The following is a 25,992-nucleotide window of genomic DNA, read 5'->3' as shown; positions in this document are numbered from 1 at the left end:
AATACATAGTTCCTAGATAGGGATGATGTTTTAAATAGGCGCTTTTATCACCTGTTTGCACCATCATTGTAACATGATTTTTCCTTTTGTATTTTATGGAATTGTAACCATGCTGTCCGTATTATTATTATCCATATGTATGCTAATGTTAATTAAAATACTGCGCTTGAGATCACGTAGTTAAAATAAACATTTTAACCTTACTGTGCCTCTATTTTACTACCGTTGTGGACTGGTATGAACGTATAACAAAAGAGTGTTCTCACTTCCCACCATTCCTGAGATGGTTCTAAGTCACATGTTCTAGGTTATCTAATAATTGGTTTCTTTGCTATAGGACGAAGAGCTAATGTGACACTGATTGCTAGTCTGGTAGGGGATTTTGGGTACTAAGGGGAGTTTTGGCACACCCTAATTCACTGATGTCCCAAGTCTCTGTGCGCAGAATCCCTGTTACAACTGGACCTGCTTACCTTCTTTTAAGGCTAACTTGAACGTTGGCTGAACTCTTGTGTGACCTACAAGGAGATAACAGGCTCCAGATGCCTCCCTTCAAATGCCCAGCTGACCTGGACCGTTCTAAGCCCTGCTGGCCTCTGTTGGGGTGAATTCCTGATCCCTAGAAAGTGCCCTCCCATCCTGGAGCATTGGTTGGCATCAGGTTGAGCTCCTCTAAAAAAGAAAAGGCGATATCCAGAAGCTTGAACTCTTCATGGATGCAAACTGGCCCCTTGACATTGAGAGACTGCTGCCCACGACAACTGTCAACGCGACGCTCTGGTAAGACTGGAGATTTGAAACACCATATCTATACTTAGCGGTATCCGCCAATGCGAAGCTTGAGCAACGACTGCCCGTAATACCCAACTGGCTCTTCATGCTTCAGTGATGACAGCCCATTATGCCCGACTGGCTACAGCGACAACTATTCGCAATACTCTACCTGTTCCTCGCAAACGTAATTTTCGTGCCGGCCTTGAGAAAGTAACTTTTTTAACAGGACTAACCCCTATACTTATCTCCAACCCCTGCTCCATTGTGGTTGGCCTGAACTTGTGACTTTCTCTCAGTCGAGTACGACCAAATGACCACAAATGGAGCTTTGCTTTTAGGCGCTATTTTCATTACAAGTTTAAAAACTGCATTTCTAAGATTTTACTAATTGTTTTTTTGTCGTTCTGTAATCATTTTATTTTTTAAACTTTACTCTAATTTTCTAAATTGGTTTGGGATTTTTCTTGTGTTGTTTTTTCACGTTATTACCGTTTCATGTGCTGCATAAACACTTAACACATTGCCCCCAAGTTAAGCCTGACTGCTTTTGCGCTAAGCTACCAGAGAGTTAAGCACAGGTTAATTTATTGACTTTTTGTGGTTCACCCTGACAATAATTGTGGTTGTTACCTAAATGGAGTTTCCATGCCCCTCAAACAATAACCTAATTTCTTACAATGCTTTTTTTCAGTGATGGCTACTCCGTTATGGCGCAGGAGCGTCTCCCCACTGAAAAATGAAATTATTATATATTTTTTTTATTTTATCGTTTAATTCACAAAGGTAGAATACATGTATACATAATAAAAGAAGATTCGATGTCAACGTCTTCGAGGAATAATAAAAAAAATTAGATGATGATCCCAAAGAGAACAGTTGATATGCAGAGTTTTGTGGCATTGGTGATATCTGAGAGTTAACATTAATAAAAGAAAATGTACACATTGTTCACCTCGGCAGGGAGTAGCACAAATGAAGACAACTTGATTATGTTTGTCTAAAGGGGGGAGATAAGAGATGATAGGGGTAGGGGGAGAACATAACCGCATAGACACTCAGAGCAAGCATACACGAGAGAAGAGAAAGGGTTGTTAGGTTAGGGTTTCCTGAAGGAAAATCTGGCGATCAATAGTGAAGTGTTGTGTGCGAGGCGAGTGTGCATATTGTTTCAAAGGGCGGTATTAAGTGCGGGTGTAGGCGAGGTGGCCCGTGGCATCCCACCATGTTCTGGTGTAGTTGCAGGGGAGGAGACAGTGGAGTGGTGTTGTAGTTTGTAAGTATGAGCAATATATATGCCAAATATTTTTGGGCCTTGAGGTAGGGGGCTGGAGGGAGGAGTATATCTCTGCATATCACAGTACGTCATACTGCAAAACCATGCTTCTTTTGTGGGGCAATGTTGGGTTCCCCAGTGTATTGCGATTTCCCTTTTGGCCAATAGTAGCGCTATCGCTATGAATCTGCGGTTGCAGAGTAGAATGTCAGCCACTATTCCCAGCAGGGCCAACTTAGGGGTGGGCACAAGAGACGTGGAGGTCAGGTAGCAGAGCAACTGAAATACTGAAGTCCAGTACGAGGATATGAGTGGGCAAGTCCGGGTCATGTGTGCCAAGTCATTGAGGAGCTGGTATATAGGGCTTTGGGATGTTTAGGAGGAGTCATATTTAGCCAATTCCACGGGTGCAACATAGATTCTATGAACGAATTCGAAGTTTGTGTCTATGGTTGGGGGAGACTCTTTTGATTTGTTCCTGACTGCAAGCCCATTCTTTATCGGATAGTGGTTGTCCCAGGTCCTCATCCCAGCGGTTTTGTGCCCCTCTGTCTCCTACCTGTTTAAGCGCCATGCACGCACAATATAGTCTAGTAACAAGGTGTGAGGCATTGTGGTTTCTTATTAAAAGTGTGAGAGGCGTGAATTTGTCTGGGGGAAGTGGGAAGGAGGGGATTGTCGAACGGAAAGCACCCAGAGGTCTTGTTGGACGAGTAACTTACCTTTGGTAACGATGTATCTGGTAGAGACATAGTCTAGCCGCAGAATCCTTAACTTAGAATATCCCCAGGCATCAGACTGGATCCGCAAAACTTTCTGCAGCAGCACCTCTGCGAACCAGGGGCGGAGCCACACAGCTCCGCGCTGACGTCTCCATGGACGTGACGTCAGCGAAGCCATATATGCTCCTCCCGGTGCGCTGACGTCAGTTTTCATCTGAGAAACTTTTCTGCGCTGCAACGCAGAGCCGGCACCACCACCAAAAACAGTGTGCAAAAATTGAAGAAAAATAGAATCACAAAGGACAGTGCCAGGCACTGTATCCAGCAAACTAGTAGAAGGAAGAGCAGAGCACCACTCTGAGAAGCACCCCACAAATGCGAAGGCCAAACCACCTGTGGAGGTAGCGGAAGATGTGAAAAAACAGTATGGCAGACGACAGAAGCCTACAACTATTATGTATAACCGTGAAGGACCACAAGTCCAGAACATAGGATCAAGGACAATTTTACCATAAGACGTCACCAGAAGAGACTTCGCAACCCCAATAAAAGACCGATAGAATGTGGCAGAGCCAATAGACTTGAACCAATGGGTCGCAGGGGTGGTAAGAGACCCCAAGGCGATGGAGAAGGGGAGAGAGGAGGGTGGAAAAAAAACCTGAATAGATCCCATCCCGTACAATCCAGGAACAGGGTTGGAAAGGACACCTGACATATGAGCATACTGCCAAATCACGTGAACTGGCGGAGTAGAGCAATGAAAACAGAATGAACATTTTGTATTGGAGTGAAGTGAAAACGTCAGTAGAAAGGCAAGCCACCCGGAGGAAGGAGAGTATAGAAAACGCCACCAGAAAAGGTCCTCGCATAACGGGGAGGATGGGCGGGCGTTAAGGAATATGTGGCTAGACTGTGTCTCTTCCAGATACATAGTTACCAAAGGTAAGTAACTCGTCCATCTGATAGACATCTAGCCGCAGATTTCTTAACTTAGAATAGATATGAAAACCAAACCCATAGAGGAGGCGGGTCTGCGACTGAACCCCATGAAGTTCCTGAGGGAATGTAGCCGTCAACAAGGTGACGAAACACGGTGGGGACAGCAAGCCAGCGTGGCCACACCAGACCATGAAGCTCATAAAAGAGCGGAAAACATGGGGAGGCAAAGGCACCACAAGCCATCCAAGAACAGCATGAAATCCCAAGTATGTATACCGGGGAGAGAAGAAAAACACATACTAGATATGTAGGTGTGAAAAGAAAAGTGCAGGACTTCACAAGAAGTGGAACTGAACCTAGGGTCTGATAGATCTGCAGGATCCGGCGTGCCAACCGTAAGACCCCGAGAGATGGCAACTGGTATGACAGAGTTACCGTATACCGGTGCAGTATGCACAACAGTAGAGAGCAGTACTGTTGAAACCCGCACCAGGAAAAATATGTGTGACAGCAGTGGCAGGATGCCAACCCACAGCCAGAAAATGCTGGTGGCACGAGAAACAGAAGACAGGTCAGTACATAGTCGGTGTGTCACAGATATGTGAAAGGGCCGACAACCAGCAGATGCGCTCAAAACAGGACTTACAGTAAGAATGATAGTCAAGTGGAAGACTGGAAGGTACATAAGCAGACCGCATGGATGTTAGAACCACACGAAGTATAGCAAAAACCTTCCTGTAGGGAGAGTGAGCAGCCCAGATGCGAGAGACGCAACAGCAAGAAGGCAACCAGCAAAAAGGTGACCAGGCAAGCCGGACACCCATATAAGAACTTGTAGCACAAGCAGACCGGGTCAAAGACCACGGACACCTCATGAAGGAATATTGCCAGCAAGATTCTACTGGGTAAGAACCCAGTAGAAATGGAATAAGAAGAAAGACGCTAAAAAATGAAGCATAACACAATAGACCAGAGCATGTGAAAAGTACCAACTGACATGTGGAACCAGAACTGGACAGGACAATGTCCAGGCCCATAAGCGGCATCCGCCCCTCACCCGGGAGGAACAACGGTCCCCCACAAGACAGAGGAGGAGATGGAGCTAGGCATGATAGTGGAAACAGTCAGGACCAACCTAAAGATCCCGGACCCAAGAAGCGAGTATCCTGAAGAGAACACTCCCCTTGAGAGTGTCACAGAATGAACCCAAAGCAGAAGCGTGGAAAACACATCTGTGGAGAAGCAGCAGGGAATGTTGAAAAACTGCTTTTGGGAAAGTGTCGAGAAAACGAGGCTATAAGACAATGTACAGCAGAGACGGACATGGTAAATCCTCTACCTTGAAAGACAAGCCCAGTAGGGGATGACCATAGAAACCACAATGCAAACATACCAGGGTGTACCAAAGGTTGTGCCAATAGTAATAAGAGTGCTGAACAGCGGCTTTTGTTCCTGGTGCAAATCAAGGACAGGGCGTCTGCCGTGAAAGAACTTCATCTGAAGTGAAGGGAGCAAGGGCCAGAGAGACAGTGGCCATCAAAAGAAGAGCAGCCATTATAGACAAGAGGATCACTGCAAGGCTATCAAGGCAGGCGAGGGAGAGGCCGCATGGCAAGGAACCCATGCCTAGGCCTAGAAGCACTACAGACAACTGGAGCCAATTGCAACCGAAGTGCAATAGAGCAATGCTAACAGGAGGATCGCAGCAGAAAATAGGACAGCCTGACCCCCAGAAGTATGTCTGTGAGGAAGACTCCATAGGAGCGTACCAAAGCTAAGGCAGTCACCCCAAACGCCAGCAAATACAAGACATAGGGTAAGTCTTAACCCCTGCGAGGGGGGTCCTCCTGGGTAAAACGCACATTCAGAGAAGTGGAAGGATGACAGAACCAGCCATCCGGCTGTCCTGAACGAATACTGAAATGGCAACCGCTTACACTATCCAGGCACTATACAAGATCCCGGGTCCATGTTTTTAAATTTTTTTTTAAATCAAACCAACAAGGCAACATTGCCTGTGCCAAAGAAAAATCTAGGGCAGGAAGTCGTGCCGTAAGATTTACGGTAGCCCAGACAAGAGGCGGGAGGCCGCAGAATCTGCGTGGCGGTCAAAAGGGTCCCTGCCATTGAATGGCAGATCCCCAAGAGCAATCCAAACATTGTCTGGGAAATGACTGTTGCGCAGCCATGCATGGCGGCGCAAAGCCACAGACCGAGCATGAGCTTGTCCAACCGAATCAGTGGCGTCAAGGGAAGAGCGGAGAGAAAATTGCGCCATTCCCCTGCCATCATGCAGAAGGCGAAGCAATTCTACCCGCGGCCCTTCTGGAATAGAAGGAAGAAGGTTTTCACAAAAGTCCCAAAGGGTAGAGGATGCGCGTGCAAACACAAAAGCCGTATTCAATGCGCGGATGCAAGCACTGGCAGAGGCGAAAAGCTGGCGACCACACATGCCCAACCACCTAGACTCCCTGGTGGGAGGTAACAGTGGCATGGCAGAGGATGACAAGGCGGAGGAAGACTAAGTCAAAAGCCGCCTGAACAACTAGGCCCTGAGCTCAAGGGTGAAGGGACAGGCAGAGCAGATCATCTGGGGCAGGACGGTGTCGACGAGCAATGGCCCGATCAACAGGGTCACCAGGGGAAGGCCTCGCCTATGTGCCAAGCATGATGTCAAATAAAGATGCCCCAAGGTGCAGCAAAGGCTCCACCTGAACCGGCTTCATGTGGAGAAGATCCAACAAAGGACCAGAAGGCAGGGAAACCACTGAGGGCTGAAAACGAAGAATAGCTGCCGCCCTATGAATAGCCCGTGCGTAGGCAGTACTAGCCTCAGTTGCCATCCAGGGAGGTGAAAATAAACCATCAGTAGGAGACATTTGGAGACTAACCCGTCTACTAGACGGCAAAAGTGGAGGAGCCGGAGGCTGATCTGAAGGCGACGCAACACAAGGTACCTGCACCATGAACCAAAACGACCTCAGATCTGGGGAGTCCAGAGGAGCGTGAACCGCTTGAATAAGAGGAGGCGCAGGTGCCAGCATCGGCGTTGACCGACGCCGTGTGGGAGACGCATTGACGTCCGGGGAGTCGGTGGGACACCGACCTCATGCATGGACGTCGGCACCGGCAACCGATGCAGAGTCGGGGTGTTCTGGAGGTTGACAACCTCCAAAGGAGAATCGGCCTGGGCGCCGTCCGACATCGACCCCACTGCAACATGTAGGGAGGGAACATGTCGACATGTCGTCGAGCCCGGTGCTGCCTCAGACGTTAGTGCAAGAAGCCGCTCAGGGCTATAAGGTGACTGAAGGGGTGGGCTGGATGGGCGACTGGGTGGGCCTTCTGGGCGGTGTCCCGTCTGCGTCGTATCAGCTCCGGAACTGGAGTCAATGCACACAGCGGGCGCAGAGGGCGAATGTGCAGGCGAGGACCAGACATGAGTGCCTTCCACCTCTATGGGACCCGAAGGCCCACCAGGGAGAGGGGGTGACCCAAAGTAAGAGTGGAGTGCTTTGGAATAAGCCTTCATTCGGGCCTGCGACGCTCCGACACCCGGAAAGGGAGGGTACGGGGGAGGCAACTGCCGGACGCCCGTGCCTGGCAGGGAACGAGAGGAACGGGCACCAGCGTCACGCGTATGGGAGGAAGAACCTCTGTGACTTACATTTGTGCTTACCCGCCTCCAAACGACGTCCACTGGAATGACCTCAGGAATGAGCTCGATCCCGAGAGGGAGAGAGTAGAAGCGAAGGTGCAGGACAGGAAGCTGTGCGGCCAGCAATTTCATAGGACGCTCCCTTAAAGACTTCGGTTTTATTCGCCGACAGGCGTCGCACTTTTTGGAGTTGTGGTGCACTTCTAGGCACCACATACAGATGGCGTGCGGGTCCGTTACAGACATCTGACATGCACAGGTCTCACACGCCTTAAAGCCCGAATGCATTGCAAACTGTTCTGAGATGCCAAAGGCGTCAAGAAGACCCGAAAAACAGGCCAAGGAACCGCTGGTTTTCCAGGATCCGCGTTGGGATGCGGAAAAGAAGAAAACTGATTACAGCCGGGAGGGGCATATATAACTCCACTGACGTCACGTCCATGGACGTCAGGGCGGAGCCATGCGGCGACGGAAAGTTTTCCGGATCCAGTCTGACGCCTGGGGATAGTCTAAATTAAGGAATCTGTGGCTTGATGTCTCTATCAGATACGATAAATTTGTTCATATGTGACATTTCTGCCCATGTAGCTAGGCCCGCAAGGGCCATTTCCTGCTCCTCTGGGAAAAGATCTCCGAATGTGTGTAGTTGCAGCTTACACAATGTGCGTTGGACCACCTTCTCGGATGTAGATGGTATCAATGGGTTCTGGGATAATGGAAGTTTGGGTGAGTATAGGGAGCCCGAGCCCAGGAGCAGTCCCAGTTTCCGCCAGGCCCAGCAGGTGGTGGATAATGGCTGTTGAATATGCTACTTACCAGTATGCATCTGTTCTTGGCATGTAGGGCTGCTAACATTCATATCTTAGCATTAGATCGCCACCTAGTGTTGGGTCCGGATGATCGCACATTGTTGTCCTGGAAGAGTCTTCGAAGTATCCTGAGATGGGTGGCTCCTCCCCTGGACTACAGTGCGCATGGGCATCGGCTCCATCCCCAGATTGTTTTTCGCCATTGTGGCAGAGGATGGAGTGAAAAGTGTAAAGGATGTCCATGCTAATGATTGAATACAATAGTATATCTGCAGCTGCGACAGGCACCGGGGAGGAGGGTGGGCGATATGAATGTTAGCAGCCCTACATGCCAAGAACAGATGCATACTGGTAAGTAGCATATTCAGTTCGAGGCATGTGGGCTGCTAAATTCATATCTTAGCATAGAATACATAGCAGTCCCTCCTTTAGCGGCGGTTGCCTGTGCCAGCTGCAGAAACCTGAAAAAGTGTTTTGAGAACAGCCTGTCCTACAGCCGCTTGCTGTTTGGAATGTACATCAACACAGTAATGTTTTGTAAAGGTATGTGGTGTAATCCACGTGGCTGCTCTGCAAATGTCCTCTAGAGGAATGTTACCTAGGAAAGCCATGGATGCCCCCAACTTGCGTGTGGAGTGTGCCTTTGGGGGTATTGTTAAAGTGCGCTTGGCCTTTTGATAACAGATTTGAATGCACTTAACAATCCATCTGGCTATTCCAGCTTTGGAGATCGGGTTGCCTTTGTGTTGTGGTGAGAAGGCAACAAAGAGTTGTTTCGTCTTCCTAAAGTGTTGTGTCCTGTCCATGTAGTACATCAACGCCCTCCGTACGTCTAACGTATGGAGCATTCTTTCCGCCACTGTTTGTGGGTTCTGGAAGAATGCTGGCAGATCGATAGTTTGGTTGAGATGAAAGTGTGACACCACCTTTGGAAGGAATTTGGGGTTAGTACGTAGCACTACCCTATTTGGATGAATTTGAATGAAAGGCTCTTGTATTGTGAGTGCATGCAGCTCACTAACACGCCTTAGTGACGTAATAGCAATTAGGAAAGCAACTTTCCACGTTAGGAATTGCAGTTCACACGAGTGCAGTGGCTCAAATGGTGGTCCCATCAGTCTGGTGAGGACCACATTGAGGTTCCAAACCGGAGCTGGCGGTGTTCTTGGGGGAATGACTCGCTTCAGACCTTCAAGAAACGCTTTAATGGCAGGCACCCTGAAGACCGAGAGATGCTGCCTATTTTGAAGGTAAGCTGCGATGGCGGATAGATGTATTCGAATAGAAGTGAACGCTAGTTTGCACTTATAAAGGTGTAACAGATAGCAAATGATGTTAGGGATAGATGCATCTAGCGGGTTTATGTCATTGTCCGCACAGTAAATGACAAAACGCTTCCATTTTGCGGCATAGCATGCTCGTGTTGAGGGCTTCCTCGCCTCCTTGATGATGTTCATGCATTCAGGAGGTAGGTTGAGGTATCCAAACTCTAAGATTTCAGGAGCCAGATCGCTAGGTTGAGCTGTTGCGGATCTGGATGCTGAATTTCTCCATGGTTCTGCGTCAGAAGTCTGGGCGTGAGGCGCAGTCTTTGATGCGGCACCACTGAGAGTTCGAGGAACGTGGTGTACCAGGCCTGGCGCGCCCACGTTGGAGCAACTAGGATGAGTGTCATCGAGTGTTGCCTTAGTTTTCTCGCCACCAGTGGTATCAGAGGTGTCGGGGGAAAAGCGTAAGCAAATTTGCCTGACCAGTTCATCCATATCGCATTGCCCTGCGATTGGGGGTGTGGGAACCTGGCGGCGAAGCTTTGGCATTTTGCGTTTTCCCTTGTGGCGAACAGATCTATGTCTGGACGACCCCACCTTTGGAAGTACGGCTGGAGTACCGATGGATGTATCTCCCACTCGTGCATTTGATGGCTGTATCTGCTGAGCAGATCCGCCATCTGATTGTCCTTCCCTGGGAGGTGTTCTGCCATGAGGAAGATGTTCCTCTGAATGGCCCACTTCCACATGCTCTGAGCCAGATGAGACAGCTGTGGCGAGTGGGTGCCCCCCTGTTTTTGGATGTAGTACATCGCGGTCATGTTGTCCGTCCGGACTAACACCACCTTGTTGCACAGATGTACAATGAAGGACTTGAGTGCCATGAAGATCGCCATCAGTTCTAGATAGTTGATGTGCATCTTCTGTTGCTGCGTCGTCCATAGCCCCTGCACCGTGTAAGTGAGCAGATGAGCTCCCCATCCCTGGAGGGATGCGTCCGTTGTCAGGATAACCTGTGGCACTGGCTCCTGGAACAGTCGGCCCTTGCAAAGGTTGTGTGGAGTCCACCAATGCAGAGAGTTGTATGCCCGACTGGTAACCAACACTAGGTCTGTTAATTGTCCCTGAGCCTGTGTCCACTGATTTGCTAAACACTCCTGGAGCGGGCGCATATGCAACCGTGCGTGAGGGACTATGAAGATGCAGGAGGCCATCATGCCTATCAACTGCATGAACACTCTTGCTGGAAGTGAGTGTCCCGGTCTGAACTTGTGGATTAAAGACTGCATGCCGTCTATCCTGACCTGGTTTGGTTGCGCCTTGGCCGTCAGGGTATTGATTGTCGCACCCAGAAACTGTCGGACATGTGCCGGCTGAAGGTGTGACTTTGGGTAATTTAGCGAGAAACCTAGGTCGTGAAGGAGGTGAATGGTAGTTGACATGTCCGCGGCGCACTGCTGTTCCGACCTGGCTTGAACGAGCCAGTCGTCGAGGTAGGGGTAGACATGGATGTTCTGCCTCCTGAGGTGCGCTGCTACTGTCGCCAGACACTTGGTAAACACCCTTGGGGCAGTTGTGACTCCGAAGGGTAGGACTTTGAACTGATAATGCGTGCCCTGGATAGTGAACCTGAGGTACTTCCTGTGGGACGGATGTAGTGGAATGTGGAAATAAGCATCCTTGAGATCTAAGGTTGCTAAGAAGTCTCCTTTGTTTAACATAGGAAGAATTTGTTGCAGTGTAAGCATATGGAAATGCTCTGACAGTATGTACAGATTGAGGGGACGGAGATCCAGAATTGGTCTGAGAGATCCGTCCTTCTTTGGAATGAGGAAGTACAGGGAATATACCCCTGTGCCCTCCTCTCCCACTGGCACGAGCTCGATTGCCCCTTTTTGCAGCATCACCAACACTTCCTGCTGCAATAAGTGCAAGTGCTCTGCGGACATAGGTCTTTGCCTTGGTGGAATGTTGGGTGGAGTGGATTTTAACTCTAGACAATAACCGTACTGGATGAGCTGTCGCACCCACCTGTCTGTGGTGATGTTGATCCAGACGGGCAGGAACTGCTGTATTCTCCCCCCGACGGGTGTTAAGTGGTCGGGGGGCAGTGACAGCGAGTCACTGGCTGCTTGGGGCAGAGGAGCGTGAATTGTTGCCTCCTTTGCCGCGTCCCTTGTTGCTGTTTCCCCTGTAGCCCCTCTTGTTTTGTTTGGGGTACGAGGATTGTGCTCCACCTCTAGGGAACTGTGATTGGTGACCCATCTGTCCTCTGGTGATTCCACGGGCACCTGAGCGACGAAAATTATTGCCACGAAACTGCTGTGATTGCAGGGCCCCCATAGATTTAGCAGTTTCAGTATCTTTTTTAATTTTTTCCAGGGTGGTGTCAACATCTGGACCAAACAGTCTCTCCGGATTGACTGGTTGATTAAGTATGGTTGTTTGAATGTCAGGTTTGAACCCCGATATGCGGAGCCATGCCTGTCTTCTGAGCATCACACTGGTATTAATGGCCCTAGCGGCCGTGTCCGCGACATCAAGTGCACACTTTATGGCCGCGTTGGAAATCAGTTGTCCTTCTCGAATAATCATTTTGGTGCCCTCTTGAAACTGTGGAGGCAGGTGTTCGACAATCTGCTCTAGTGTGTCGTAATGTGATCTATCATAACGTGCCAGTAGTGCCTGTGTATTTGCAATACGCCAGAAATTGGCAGCCTGCGCAGCCACTCTTTTGCCTCCTGCCTCTAGCACTTTGGACTCCTTATCCGGGGGAGGAGCTTCACCCGTTGATTGGGAGTTGGCCCTTTTTCTTGCGTTTGCGACCACCAGGGAGTCAAGCGGCAACTGTCCTCGAATGTACGCAGGGTCCCCAGGCGCTGGTCTGTACTTTTTTTCAATACGTGGGTTGACCACCCTTGCCCTGGTAGGTTCCTTAAAGATGTCCGCCGCATGCTTGAGGACCCCTTTAAGCATGGGCAGTGTCTTGACAGTTTTTTCCGAAACCGAAAAAGTGTCGAACAGAAAGTCTTCCTCCACTGGGTCAGCATGCATGTCCACATCATGGTTAGCAGCTGCCCTCTCAATGAGTGCATGAAAACCTGCAGAATCCTCTGTAGGGGAAGCACGTGTACCGAAAGTCTGTGGGTCTTGTCCCATATCTTGGGTGCCTTGGTCCCCAATGACATCATATGAATCTGGCTGTGCCTCAGGTTCATTGACTGGGAATGTATATTGTTCATCTTCAGCATAGCCCTCACTTTCAGAGTGGTCTGGAGACGGTGTCGGGCTCCTTCTTGGAGGAGGCTGGATAGGTTCCATGAGGCCTGAGGCGTCATGTTGGTACTTCTTCTTCTTTAGGGGGATGACATAGGATTCCACCGGCTGCGAAGTGATTTTCCTTTTGTAAAGGGTTAACTTCCCCGTGTCCGCATCTATGAAGCACTCCGAATCCTCTTCTTGGTCGTGCACATGACCTGAAGATGCCCCTGCCGAAGAAGATTCCGACTTCTTTGGCGTCGATTTCGATGAAAAAGCCTTCGGCGCCACTTTTGGTGGTAGAAGGAAGAGGAGTTTACTTGCGGGCTTGACCGGGACGTCTGCCTCCTTTTGCGTCGATGGCGTTGGCGCCGACGATGAAAAAGCCTTCTCCCTAATTCTTTGCAGTGAAGGAGCAACGAGAGATGTGTCGGTAACCGATGTCTTTGGCACCGACGAGGTGGCCTTGCCTTCGGATGCGACGTTCCGTTGGTCTTTTGGAGGGATGGACGGCGCCGACCTCGAGTCCTTGGAGCGATGCGCCGATGTTCCTGTTGGAGCCGGGGCTGCGTCGCTTGCTTTGGCTGGCTTTGCCGGCGCCGGCGCGCTTGTCTTGTGCGTGCCACCCTTTTTAGAGGATCTCTCCTCCGGCGCCGATTTCGACCCTGTGGAATCGCCGTGTTTCTTCGACTTCCGCGGACCGGAGGTCGACGGAGTCGATGAGGCTGCCGGTTTACTCGACTTTGCTGTAACGACCGCCATCTTAGGGACGATTGAGTCCTTAACTTTCGCTTTCAGTTTCGGGTCGGCCATTTTAGGTGTAGTCGAGACCGCTTCTTTCAGTTTCGGTTTCGATTCCCTCGGCGCAGCAAGTATGTCCGTGGCCGGGCCAGCAGGCGGGGCCGAGGCTTGCGCTACAGGGTCTTGGGTAAGGCCGACAGGCGATCCCGCGACCCTTTCCTGATGTTCGTCAACTTCGGGGCATAGCTCGTCCCCTGAGCTATCTTCCGCGGCCCCATAAACCATATTGTCGTCCCCTACCTCGTCGACGTATTCAAGGCCTTGATCCACGACCCCGTCGTCGTCATATTCCGGATCAGCCTCGACCTCCGTCTCAGGCGGGGAGATTTGAAGATGATGGCTCTGGTCCTCCTCTTCTTGGTCGTCGAAGATGTTTTCCGGATCCGGGGCCGTCTGCTTGGCCACCAGGCGCACCGCGCGCCGAATCGTGAGAGTCTTCTTCGACCTGAAACTCGCACAGGCCCTGCAACTTCCTTCGTCATGGTCTGGCGAAAGGCATTTATTACAGACCGGGTGCACGTCTATATGTGGGTATTTGGACCCACAGAGCGGACACAGCTTAAACGGAGTCCGCTCCATGTTGGGAACTTGGTGTCGAGTCGCGATGAGAAGGCCTCGATGTCCAAAGAGTTGGAAAAACTCCGCTGATTCCGGCTCCGAGAGACGGAAGAACTCGAGACCGTACGCAAACAATACCGACTTAAAGAACCCAAAGCCTTTTGGCCTTTAGAAATGATGTTTTTTCGGTTCCGACGGAGAGACGTCGAGACCGCATCCGAACCCAATGGCGGAAAAAAACAATCTGGGGATGGAGCCGATGCCCATGCGCACTGTAGTCCAGGGGAGGAGCCACCCATCTCAGGATACTTCGAAGACTCTTCCAGGACAACAATGTGCGATCATCCGGACCCAACACTAGGTGGCGATCTAATGCTAAGATATGAATTTAGCAGCCCACATGCCTCGAACATATCATTAGGGTCTAGCAGTATGCCTAGTGGGAATATGGCCCCCGGGGGGTGGGATCGGACAAGTTACATTCGTGTTTGCTATATGGCATACGAGCGTCTGGGTGCAAACAGTGGTATGCGAATTGGGCCTGTGCAACCAGATAATACAAATAAAGGTTAGGGACTGTGAATCCACCTCGTTCGTAGAGGAGTGTAAGGGTATCCCAGGCTACCTATGGCCTTTGTCCTGCCCAGACCAGGCAGATCAATTAACCACGCAGCTGTGAGAAGAATGCCTTTGATAGAGAAATGAGTTTATTGACAAATAAATATAGAAACTGGGGGAGAACATCCATTTTAATGAGGGTGATGCGGCCAGCCATGGATAGTGGTAGCTGGATCCAGCGCTCCACCTGCAAAGCCAGTGAGTCCATTGCAGGTCCATAATTCAGGGGGATAATTTGTACTTTGCACCTATGCAGGATAATTCCTAAATAGTTAGTGGTATCTACTGCCCACCGAAAAGGGAAATTACCGCCAGCCTGGAGGGCCGAGTCTATGTGAAAATAACTCAGATTTGTCCCAGTTAATGTGTAGGTCCGAAATGTCTCCAAAGCGACCGATCTCACCAATAAAGGGTTGCAGCGGGGTCTCCGATGAAAAGAAGGATATCATCTGCATACATGGACAGGAGTAGTGGCCCAGGGTGGAATCGGAGGCCGCAGTGCATATGTTTCTCTTGCAGATGTCGGACTAAAAGGATCCATTGCTAATATGATGAGTGACATTGGGCAGCCTTGGAGAGTGCTGCGTGAGATCGGAAAAGGGGCAGAGAGGGATCGGTTCATCCAGAGCCTAGCCATGGGGGATGAATATAAAAGTGAGATCAATGCAATAAAGTTAGAGGGCATACCAATCTTACGGAGTGTAGCGAAGGCTTTTTTGGCATCAAGGAGCGCAACTGCTGCAGGGGTGGTCGGGGAAATCATATTTAATACCGGAAAGATAGTCCTAAGATTTTAGGCGGGCGACCTGTGTGTAATGAAACCGGATTGAACAGGAGAGAGAATTTGGTCCAGCAGCAGCGAGAATCTGTTTGCAAGCATCTTAGCAAGTATTTTATTATCAAAATTAATCAGGGATAAGGGACATTATGAAGTGCTGGTCGTGAGATATTTGCTGGGATACAGTTAAAGGGAAATTGAAGGAGGAAGGGCGCCATTAGTGAGAGACTCTATACCAAAGGGGAAACCGGTCCCAGGATGCTTGTTTCCGGTCTAGGGAAGACATGGCTTGGCAGTTCGGGCTGGACTGTTCCCATGAGGCACAGGGTCAGACTGATTTGCATATGGCCATGTCTGAACTGGGTTGGTGGAGTGAGCTAAAGAATGATGATGGTTAAAACCCAGATCAGTTGACTGGGGGTGAGTTTTTAATTTTTTCAAGCACTCCGTCCATCATCCCCTTTGGTATCGATTAGTGAGAGACTCTGCATAAACCTGGAGTAAGTGGGGTATCAAAGTTTCTTTGAATGGTTTGTAAAAGGTTCCTGAAAGACCTTCTAGGCCGGAAGGCTCTGATCCATCAAGGGAGTCTATAGCTTGGCTGACTTTTTCCGCGGTAAAGGGTTCACTGATGAATTGTACCTGCCCGTGGTTAGCCTGACCATTGCCATCTCCTCCAAGTAGGCGAGGTGATGTGTGAAGTCAGTGGGGAGTTTAGTTGTGTATAAGGATTAATAGTATATCACTAGTTCTGATAATATGTCTGCATTGTCAGTGGCAATGGAGTCATCAGTTCGCCGTAGTGATATTATGTGCCCGGCTCCCCGGAGGTGGGGGGCCCAACAGGCGTGCAGGTGTCTTGCCAGGACTTTCTCCTTCGCCATATCTGCGTGCCGCTTGGTATTTGCCTAGTAGGGTGGTCTCTCCGTCTGCATGCTCATTACAGTCAAGTATGAGAGTTTCACGTTTATGGAGGGTATCTGGTGTGTCGGGTGGGATGTCTAGTTGGGTCAGTTCAGTTTCAAATCGAGTTAGACTGCTTTGTATCGCGCACAGAACCCCTGCTTGCTTGGAAATGCAGACGCCGCAAATGTACGACCTGAAGGCATCCCATAATACTGCATATTGAATCACCGAACGTGTGTTTAGAGTGAAGTATTCAAGGATTGCATCAGGTAGCTCGGATTTGAAAAGCGCATCTAGCAGGGCTGTGGCCGGGAAGGTCCACCTACGTTCCCAGCAGTGGAATACAGGATTACCATATTTAGTAGCATGGGTGTGTGGTCTGATAAAGTACAGGGCAGTGTTTATATGTTGCGGATCTATTGACATCCTTGGGCATTTACAAACCCGTAATCAATTTGTGTTCATGTCGAGTGTGGCGCTGAATAAAATGTATAGCCTGGTTCTTCAGGATTATGTATGCACCTTGTGTCATGTAGGGGTAGTGAGTGCAGGAGATCTCGAAAGGCTGATGATGCTTGGGATTTTGTACTCTGCTCGGTGCAGGAGGAGTTGCAGCTGGGGTCTAGCCATAGATTCAGTCCCCACCGAGGAGTAGCATGTCATGATCATGCCTATTGAGCAATGTGGGGAGCTCTGAAAAGAATGTAGGGTCGTCAGTATTTAGCGCCTATATGTTGAGAAACAAAGTTTTCTTGCCTAGTAACGACCCGATCACTAAAATGTATCGCCCATGTTCGTCTGCAATGGTGATTTGATGTGTGAAGCTAAGGCTGCGGTGGATTAAAATGCATACTCCATGGGAATATGTACTGTAGCCAGCGAAGAATCGGTGGGGTCCCCACATGGAGGCAAATAGAGGGGGGGGGGGGGAAGGGAGTTGCGGGGGTAGATGTGTTACCTGTAGGAATGCTATCTTAATGTGATTTCTACGGAGGTAGGCTAGTACTAGCTTGCACTTCCAGGGATTGTTGAGTCCCCAATACTTTCCATGATAACAGCTTTGCTTCGACATTTTCATCTTGAGTCAATGTCATAGATGTATGAGAGTGTGTACATATATGCTGTAGCTAAGGAGTGTACTATATGCGAAGGGAAGGGAGAGGCGCGAAGAGAAGAGAAAGAAAAGCCTAAAAAAAATAGTAGGAGAGAACATGTCCCAAGAAACTCACCCACACTAGGGTAGAATGACCTGGCGAATACCGAATACCCCAATTTAAAGAACTAACATCCCAAATTCAAACCGGTCGGAATCATCCTCGAAGGGGCCGGCAACACTTCGGGAGCCCAATGCCCGATCAGTATCAAGTGTCACTAGAATAAGATGCAGACATATTCGTTTGTAATAATGTAAAACATCATAGTCGTCACCTAGTGGATTGTAATCGCCTCAAAACGTAATACAGTGGGATAAACAATTATAGGCAAAAGCAATAAACAAGTAGTACTCAACAGTGCGTATCAATAAAGCCATGATGATGGAGGCACTGCTGAAAGCAAAGAGATCTCTGGTTGGCAGAGATCTCAAAGTATGTTGTTTGCCAGTCCAGCGGAGTACATTCTTCCACTGCCCAAACACACCAGACGCCATACTCTAAATGGGGGTCTTCGCCATATAGCAACTGCCTCAGGTTTGCAGAAATGTAACATTAATAAATATAGTGGAGAGGGCCTTTATAGAGTAATTTCTTGCAAATATTAAGTAACATATTGCAGTAATCTTACATCTCAAGGGGTCTCATTATGTACAAGTTATCTTTCAGACAGATTTTTTATGTGAACGTTTTATGCCATCACTAATGTAGATTTATGTTTCCTCACAGGCAACTTGCAAACCGCATATCGATAACATCCGTGATAGACTAATGACAGCAAAAAAGCAGATCATTGAGCACAGTTGTGTGTGGAAAATGTTACAAAACGCATAGTCCGACTGCATTCTGTGGAAAACGACGTTACAATAGTTCATTCTACTTTGCTCATGTATTTATTTGCAATCAATCTGCAGAAGCACACAATAGCTGTAAATGGAAGTTTAAAATAAATATGACATACCGTTCTTAATGGTGCTTGTATATGGTTATTCATTTGTTTAGCCTTTAGAACTCTGGAATTTCCAAAATCAGTTTGTGTCTACCCCCCCCCCCCCCCCCCCCCCCTCCAAAATCCACTCTTCCTCCCGATGTTCATGTAACACATGGAGACCAGCAAAGTAAAAACAATCAAATATATACGAACGGCAGCCAGTGATTTATTGTAAGATATAAGTTATTGTACACAAATAGGGTTTAAAGAAAGGTATAGTACTTCATCTATTTTCAATACCACAGGCTTAACTTTCAAAGCCACTCTGAATGTAGATCTTAAGCCTCTTCGCATGACCCAATTTTCTATTCCGCTGTAGATTTTACTTTCGCTTCAATGAGTTCTTCTACTCGGGCAAGAACACTCTCGATCAAATCAAATGTGAATAGAGCTGACTGAAGAACCTGAAGTGTCGAGAATAATTATGGTTATTTAAGTTAACACGCTGATGTTATACTTTTCTAAAAAGTTGTGTACAATACACGTTCTTAATAAAAAGAAAATGTGACATGAAGGATGATAGTTTGAAAATGGAGACGGTAGAATATACCTGAAGTTGCATTCCAGGGTCCATGTTAGGTAATTTCAAATTATCAGCAGTTACAGTGCAAAGTGGATTTTTGTCTTTAGAGGCTGCAAACAAAACAAAATGAGTGTTAAATATCAGTTTAGGAGAATGAAAATCTCCACCAACATTTCATCTTACCCTTTCTGATTTAAGTAAAAGGAATTGACTTCTCTAGAATAATTTGAAAAAACATTTATATTTTTCGTTTACTTCGTTTCCTGCATTTTTAATAAGCGATTACAAATACAAAATTTAAAAACTGTTTTTCAAAATTAAAAAAAGTACACAATTTGTAATCAACATTAAAATAATAATAATAATTTCCAAAAATACAAGTGCTTTGTTTATGTTATTTACACATATATTTTTAGGTACGGCACGGTTACTCCGAATCTTTTTTTCCGTGGACCTTCAGTCCGCATACCATTACTCCGTGAGGTCTTTGACATCGCATACCATCACTCCGCATTTTTTCACAACGCATGTGCATTTACCACGCATGCCTTTACAACGAATTACGTTGTAAAGGCACATTTGGTAAAAGCACATGCGTTGTGAAAAAAAAATAGACTTCAAGAAGATGGAACCACGAGGAGTGTGGAACCACGACGACGAGAGAGGTAAGGGGGTTTGGGTTAATTTTTTAGGGGTGGGGGGGGGTCATGCTGGGGTAGTGATTGTATAGTGTAGTGTAGTATAGTGTTAGCGTAGTGTAGAGTTGTGGTGGTTGTGTAGTGTTTGGTCGTGCTGGGGGTAGTGTTATAGTGCTGGGGGTAGTGTTATAGTGTTGGGGGTAGTGTTATAGTGTTTACGGTAGTGTTGTAGTGTTTGTGTAGTGTAGGGTCATGCTGTGGGTAGTGGTTTAGGGTAGTGTTTGTGTAGTGTAGTGTCATGCTGGGGGTAGTGTTTTAGGGTTTAGGGTAGTGTTGTAGTGTTTGTGTAGTGTAGGGTCATGCGGGGGTAGTGTTTTAGGGTTATGGGTAGTGGTGTAGTGTTTGTGTAGTATAGGGTCATGCAGGGGGTAGTGTTTTAGGGTTTAGGGTAGTGTTGTAGTGTTTGTGTAGTGTAGGGTCATGCAGGGGGTAGTGTTATAGGTTTTAGGGTTGTTTGTGTAGTGTAGGGTAGTGCATGTGTAGTGTGTGTAGTGTAGGGTAGTGTTTTAGGGTTTAGGGTTGTGTTTGTGTAGGGTAGTGTATGTGTAGTGTAGGGTAGGGTTTTAGGGTTTAGGGTCCTGTTAGTGTAGTGTATGTATAGTGTAGGGTAGTGTTTTAGGGGTTAGGGTAGTGTTGTGGTGTGGGTGTAGTGTAGGGTAGTCTTTTTGTAGTATAGGATAGTGTTTTAGGGTTTATGGTAGTGTTTGTGTAGTGTAGAGTAGTGTATGTGTAATGTAGGATAGTGTTTTAGGGTTTAGGGTAGTGTTGGTGTAGTGTAGGGTAGTGTTTGTGTAGTGTAGGTAGTGTTTTAGGGTTTAGGGTAGTGTTAGTGTAGTGTAAGGTAGTGTAGGGTAGTGTTTTGATGTTGGTGTAGTGTAGGGTAGTGTTTGTGTAATGTAGGTTAGTGTTTTTTGCAGGGTACTCACTTACCTTTAAAACTTTTACAATGAGTATACCTTTAACATGTATGCCTTTGCGTTGTAAAGGCATGCGTGGTAAAGGCATATTTGTTGTAAAAGTCTGCGTTGTGTTAATTTGCGGAGTGATAGTATTTGCGGAATCATTTTTGCGGAGTGATGGTATGCAGGGTACTTGTATGCGGAAAAAAGTCACATATTCATAACTTTAGTTGAATTTAGAAAGGAGAGTCTTTGAACTACACACACAAATAGAAAATATTTTGAGGTTTGGGCACCTACCCTACAGAAAGGGCAAATGTATTCGCCACAGTTCGTAAGGTGGTTCTCATTACTCCTTTGATTACTCTAACAAAACCAAGTAGGCCGTCCATGTGACAAAGACCAGCCATCGCTTAGAGAGTTTGCTCTAATCTCAGTCTGGCCTAGTTACCCTTCTAAATAAACACAATTAAGGCTTGCCTAATCTCTTTCTGCCGTCTAGTCTTAAATGAGCCGCTCCAATAAGTATACCCATGCTCAAGAATCTTCTTAATGCCTCCATTCAGGCTGCTACTCTAACTCTCAAATGCAGATTCCAGTAATCCTTCGAACTACCACATGGCTCTCGGGCTGCGCCCCCTGATATTCCTTCACATTCCTGTGCAAATATTAAATAGATTTATTGAGAGATAAGATCGTATCTCTAAACAAATCGATGTATTTAAGTCTGGGCATTGGGTCCCAGGCTGCCTGCCCTACCTCGCTCTGAAGCAGGATACAGAAGCCAGGCAGTAAATCAACTTTCTGAACTGTAAAGCACGACACAGTGCTTACTCTTCTAAAGCCCTTTGTAATGAATCATTGCCATTGTATTCTATAGCAGTATCCACTGTAGGCCAGTGACACTTTCAGCGTCATAGTTTCAGGCACTGAAGTCTCCATTCCTGGGTGAGAGCAGCCGTCCGTCATTCACAGGCATAGGTCCCACCGTTTCCCATTCGTCACATGTGGGAGTGGATGCAAGCATGTGTGATCTAGTGACTTGTTCTCTGTAATGGTGTTAGAATGCTAATCTTCTGTTATGTATATTGTTCTGAGACCCTGGCCACCATAACCTCATCCACTGTGACACCAGGGGCCGCACCTCACTGGCCCTGTTAGAAGTGAAGCTGCTGCATTTGTTCCCCTGGAAAATGGATCCATAAGTCGAGCAGGTCAGGGTTCTTGTTCCCTTGTGAAGCTGATGCAAATATCCGAGTCAAGGACAAAGTGCAAGAAATGTGCTTACAGTAGACAGTTATTTGCTATATGACATTAAAACTGGCCCAGAGTACTGAGTCCTGCAGAGAAGTACATGCTGTACACCTTAAAGTCTCTCCAGTCCAGCTGAGCTATGTTGGCTCATTTGTTACAAATCCATTGCAGTTCTAATGCGGTCTGCCGGCACAGTGTCTTTAAATCAGCTGCATGCCTCACTGCAAGTACTACATCCCTGCAGGTGCATGGCCATGTTGCTTAGTCTCCAGACCGAGAGCATCCAATGCAGACTTTAACAATTGCACGGTATTAATGGCACAGTTTCATGTTCCCAAAGTTTGATGAAATAATGCTCTGAAAAGAAAAGCATTGGGTGTAGTTTTTAAAATTTGATTTACAAGATAAAGGAGGACATCAGCGATCATAGTACTCAGGTTATATTGAGCCGTTATGTTTGTACTAGTGGATTCAATGCCCATTAGATTCTCCATCTTAGACTAATGTTCTGATTTGTTACCTTTGCCTCAAATTGTAAAGCGCTCTGATATCCTTCGGGTTCAAGTTTGCGCTATATAAAACTTTATAAATAAATAAATAAATAAAATAAATTAAAGCCAACAACATGGATTGATTTACAAACAATGAGTGTTAAAAACGTTAAGACAATGCATGTCAGCTATTTAGTTCCTTTCATATTTCAAGTTTCACTTAATCTTGCCTCCCTCCCTAAAGAGTTAGCTATTTAATCATGTTGTGTTTCTTTCTGTATTTTTTTCCGTGCATACTTTGAGCTGTGCAGGTGTTTATGAGGGGCTTTGATTGAGAGCTCTGACTCCGACACTGAAGTCAAAGCAAAGTGCCTGTCAGTGGGTCGGCCCCTCTGCAGAGCACACAGAACAATGGTCCTCATGTATTCCAGTTTCAATTGCAATCTTGTGAAAATGTGTGTGAAGGGGGTGCACAGGTGGCAAAATATTTACAGAGCAAAAGCAAAAGTGATACATTGCTTAAATGTGAGCGAGTGCAGTGTATGTTTAGAAGTGGTGAAGTGATTGAGATGCAAGGATATGCATTCGGAGAAGATTCGAAAGAGGGTGCTGAAGAGGAAAGAGAGGCGGTTGAAGATGGGCAGATGGACAAGATGTGCAGCAAAAAAGGACATATATATCTAACATAAAGCACACAAAATGAAGGCCCAAATTTCTTCCACAGGCCTCCATACTACTGAAATATCAGAATTGAAAAATGTTGAAGGTTAATTACATATATCAAATCCTTGTTGTTACTCATTTATGTTAAACACCTTTCAAACACAGTCAAAGCCAATCGTACTGACAGGTTTTAGGTGTAGGTCAGTTGTTGTGTTATATATCTGGATGCAATTACATCTCAGAGAGAAACCAAAATACCAGTCACTCTGGGAATGATAGAAATGTATGTTAGGTGTTCCTTTTTCAGCACAATTTTCATCCCAATTAAAGACCTGTCTTCACATATTTCTTTATGACTGATTGCAATTAGCAGCTGTAGGTCCTTCACAAAACCTGGTTAGAGCATTTTCTTCCAAAGTTGATGCACACGCAGTTCAAGACACTGGGCAGGCACACACTTTAAAAGGTTGAAGTTGTCACGTTGTACAATTTACACATTACAGTAACTGTTGAACATATTAATGCAGTAAGATATTGCATTTAAGGCAAATGTCCCTAGTCGGTTTATAAAGACCTGGCCACCAGTAGGGTTGCTGCAATAGTGAAATTGTAGCTGACCCCCCATCCGCATGTGCAGATGCTAGGCCTTCATATGCTGCTTGAATTAAACCTAACCTGTGATCTTAATTAGGTATTACTCGATCCCCTATTCCAGGAATCTGAGCAAAAGGTATGCTTTGCACACTTAACTAAGAGGAGTACTTCGCTGGAAAGCCTTTTAGCAAGTGGGTGTCGTCATGTGCAGTGTTAACAGCCATCATAATGTCTCTATCCTCGTACTGGAATGAGTAATCGCAGCGACAACAGCAGTGTGCACTGTTGCTTTTGCAGCGTCAACAGCCATGGAATTCTCTGCAACGTGTATTCCTAAACGTTGATGACTCAAGGTGTGAATAATAGGAGTCTGTGGCAAGCATTCTTTCAGTTTAGCCACTTTTCCTCAAAGCACTTATGCTGTTCTCTTTGGAATCTCTGAATTCATTGCAACTCCAGTAGTATAGATACTCATTGTAAGACTGGACACAAGAATTAGAATCACACACTACGAGCGTGGGAGATCCGTATTCTCTAGTGCCAGAATTAGAGCTCCGAGTTCTGCCAGCTGCGCTGTGCAATCACCTTGTAGATCTTTTCAGGCCGGAAGTCACCATCCTGCATTCTACCCTGAACAGCTGTGCACGCTGCAGAGTATTAGTGCTTTGTCCCTATGGCAGGCTGTGCAGAACAGTCACTATAGATGATGTATCAAACTGATCAAGGAGGCATGACTTCATTAAGTATTCATTTGTGGACTGCAGGTATGCTTGTCCTTGTAGATAAGAGTCAAATCTGTAGTCTAAATCAGTTGCGGTGAGAGAGTTGGCCCACTAAGCTTCTAGAAGGCATCAAATTCAGTAGATTTTTGACTTGGCTTTCTACCTTGGGCACAGTCCGGGGTCCCGCCACCAAACTGAGTAAGGAACTCTAGTCTTTACAAAATTAGATATCCTTATGGAAACTTATGAGTTTTACACGTCTTTATGATTGGTTCGAGCATTTCCCCTGCTCTGATATTCAAGTTTATTGCTGACCTCTCTCTCCCAGAGTGCCCCTGATATACTGGAAGATATTGATGCTCCTATAACAGCTCAGGCAGCCAAAGAGGCCATACATAAGCTCACAATTGGCAAATCAGTGGGAACGGATGGCCTCTGGCTGGACTTTTACCATATTTACTTTTACTACACTTACTCTGACTACCTAGCCTCCAAGCTGGCTGCATTATACGAAGCTTCTTTAGAGGAAGGTTCACTCCCACAATCACACAGAGAGGCCCTCCTAGTCCCTCTTCCCAAACAAGCGTGACAGCGTGAGGATCCAGCCTCACACTGGCCAACAATTATTCTGAATTTAGATTGTAAAATTCTTGGGAAGATCCTCCTATCCTGTATGCTACAGGTCTTACACCAATTGGTTCTGACAAAATCAAGATTATTGCCTGTTAAAATACCTCACTGAACTCTCAACTGTTGCTGCTCAATCTCCATGCATAAAGGTGGAGCATGTGCAGTTCGGATGCCGGACCATACTCCGTTGCTGTAACAGGAGATCCTCCCGAAGGGGTAGCCTAATAAAAAGGACCAATGCTCATGCTCAGAAGATAAGGATATCATTCTCTCTGTGCCCAATCCGGGGCACTAGGATGACTTGGACCTGGTTGGTCCTGATCTTCTTGAAAGCTCAGGAAGGAGTGGCATAGGCAGAAAGTACAGGAGTTGTGAAGTCCACTCAAGGGGGAATACGTCTGAGTGAAATCTACTTTGAAAACTCCAATGCGCAAAAGTGCTGGCAATGTGCGTTCTCGGTGGGGGTGCACAAATCGAGCAAAGGTTCTTCCCATTCTTGGAAGGGACCTCGTGCCACCTCTAGATGCAGTTGCCATTTCGTTATCAGCAAAGAATCACCAGCTGTGTTTGTCCACCCAGCATTCAATGAGCTTGCAAAGTGCTGCACCACCAGGAAAACGTTCTGGTACTCCAGCCAACTCAAGAGGCTCAGAGACTCCAGGCACGATGTCTGCAAACTTACCTCGCTCTGTTTGTTGCAATACCACATGGCGGTTGTGCTGTCTGTGAATGCGTGAACCTTGCTATACCATGATGGATTAAAGAAAGGTTTTCAATGCCTAACAGATCATCCTCAGCTCCAGAGATTGAGATGGAGCAGAGATTTTGCCAGAGTCCAGAGTCCTCTGATCTCCACCTCTCCTAGATGGCCGTCTCTACCCAGAAGTGATGCATCGTCACCACTCCCAGCTCTGGGTGGGTAAGACAGAGAAGTCTGCTATTGACCCAGTCGCAGTTCGTCAGCCGCCACTGTGGATCACTTGTAGGCTCCTTCGAAATCTGGACAAGGTCGGA

At 47.1% G+C, this 25,992-nt stretch overlaps 2 protein-coding genes across 2 annotated transcripts in view; one reads left to right on the top strand and one right to left on the bottom strand.

Moving 5' to 3' along the window:
* The window catches only part of CUNH1orf146 (chromosome unknown C1orf146 homolog), a 277,504-nt gene extending 259,057 nt beyond the window's left edge, over window positions 1-18,447 (top strand). Inside the window, exon 4 of the mRNA XM_086951668.1 lies at window positions 18,243-18,447. Coding sequence (XP_086807794.1) covers window positions 18,243-18,347 — 105 coding nt within the window. The 3' untranslated portion in view covers window positions 18,348-18,447. The remainder of the gene's footprint in view (window positions 1-18,242) is intronic.
* Window positions 18,391-25,992, bottom strand: part of GLMN (glomulin, FKBP associated protein) — a 148,966-nt gene continuing 141,364 nt past the window's right edge. Inside the window, exons 10-11 of the mRNA XM_086951669.1 lie at window positions 19,055-19,137; window positions 18,391-18,908 (exon numbers count right to left, since the gene is read on the bottom strand). Of these exons, the coding sequence (XP_086807795.1) occupies window positions 18,810-18,908; window positions 19,055-19,137 (182 nt within the window). The 3' untranslated portion in view covers window positions 18,391-18,809. The remainder of the gene's footprint in view (window positions 18,909-19,054; window positions 19,138-25,992) is intronic.

Source organism: Lissotriton vulgaris, unplaced genomic scaffold (genome assembly GCF_964263255.1).
Source record: "Lissotriton vulgaris unplaced genomic scaffold, aLisVul1.2 SCAFFOLD_1729, whole genome shotgun sequence".
Taxonomy (NCBI): Eukaryota; Metazoa; Chordata; class Amphibia; order Caudata; family Salamandridae; genus Lissotriton; species Lissotriton vulgaris.
This window is presented reverse-complemented; position numbering and strand designations above follow the sequence as displayed.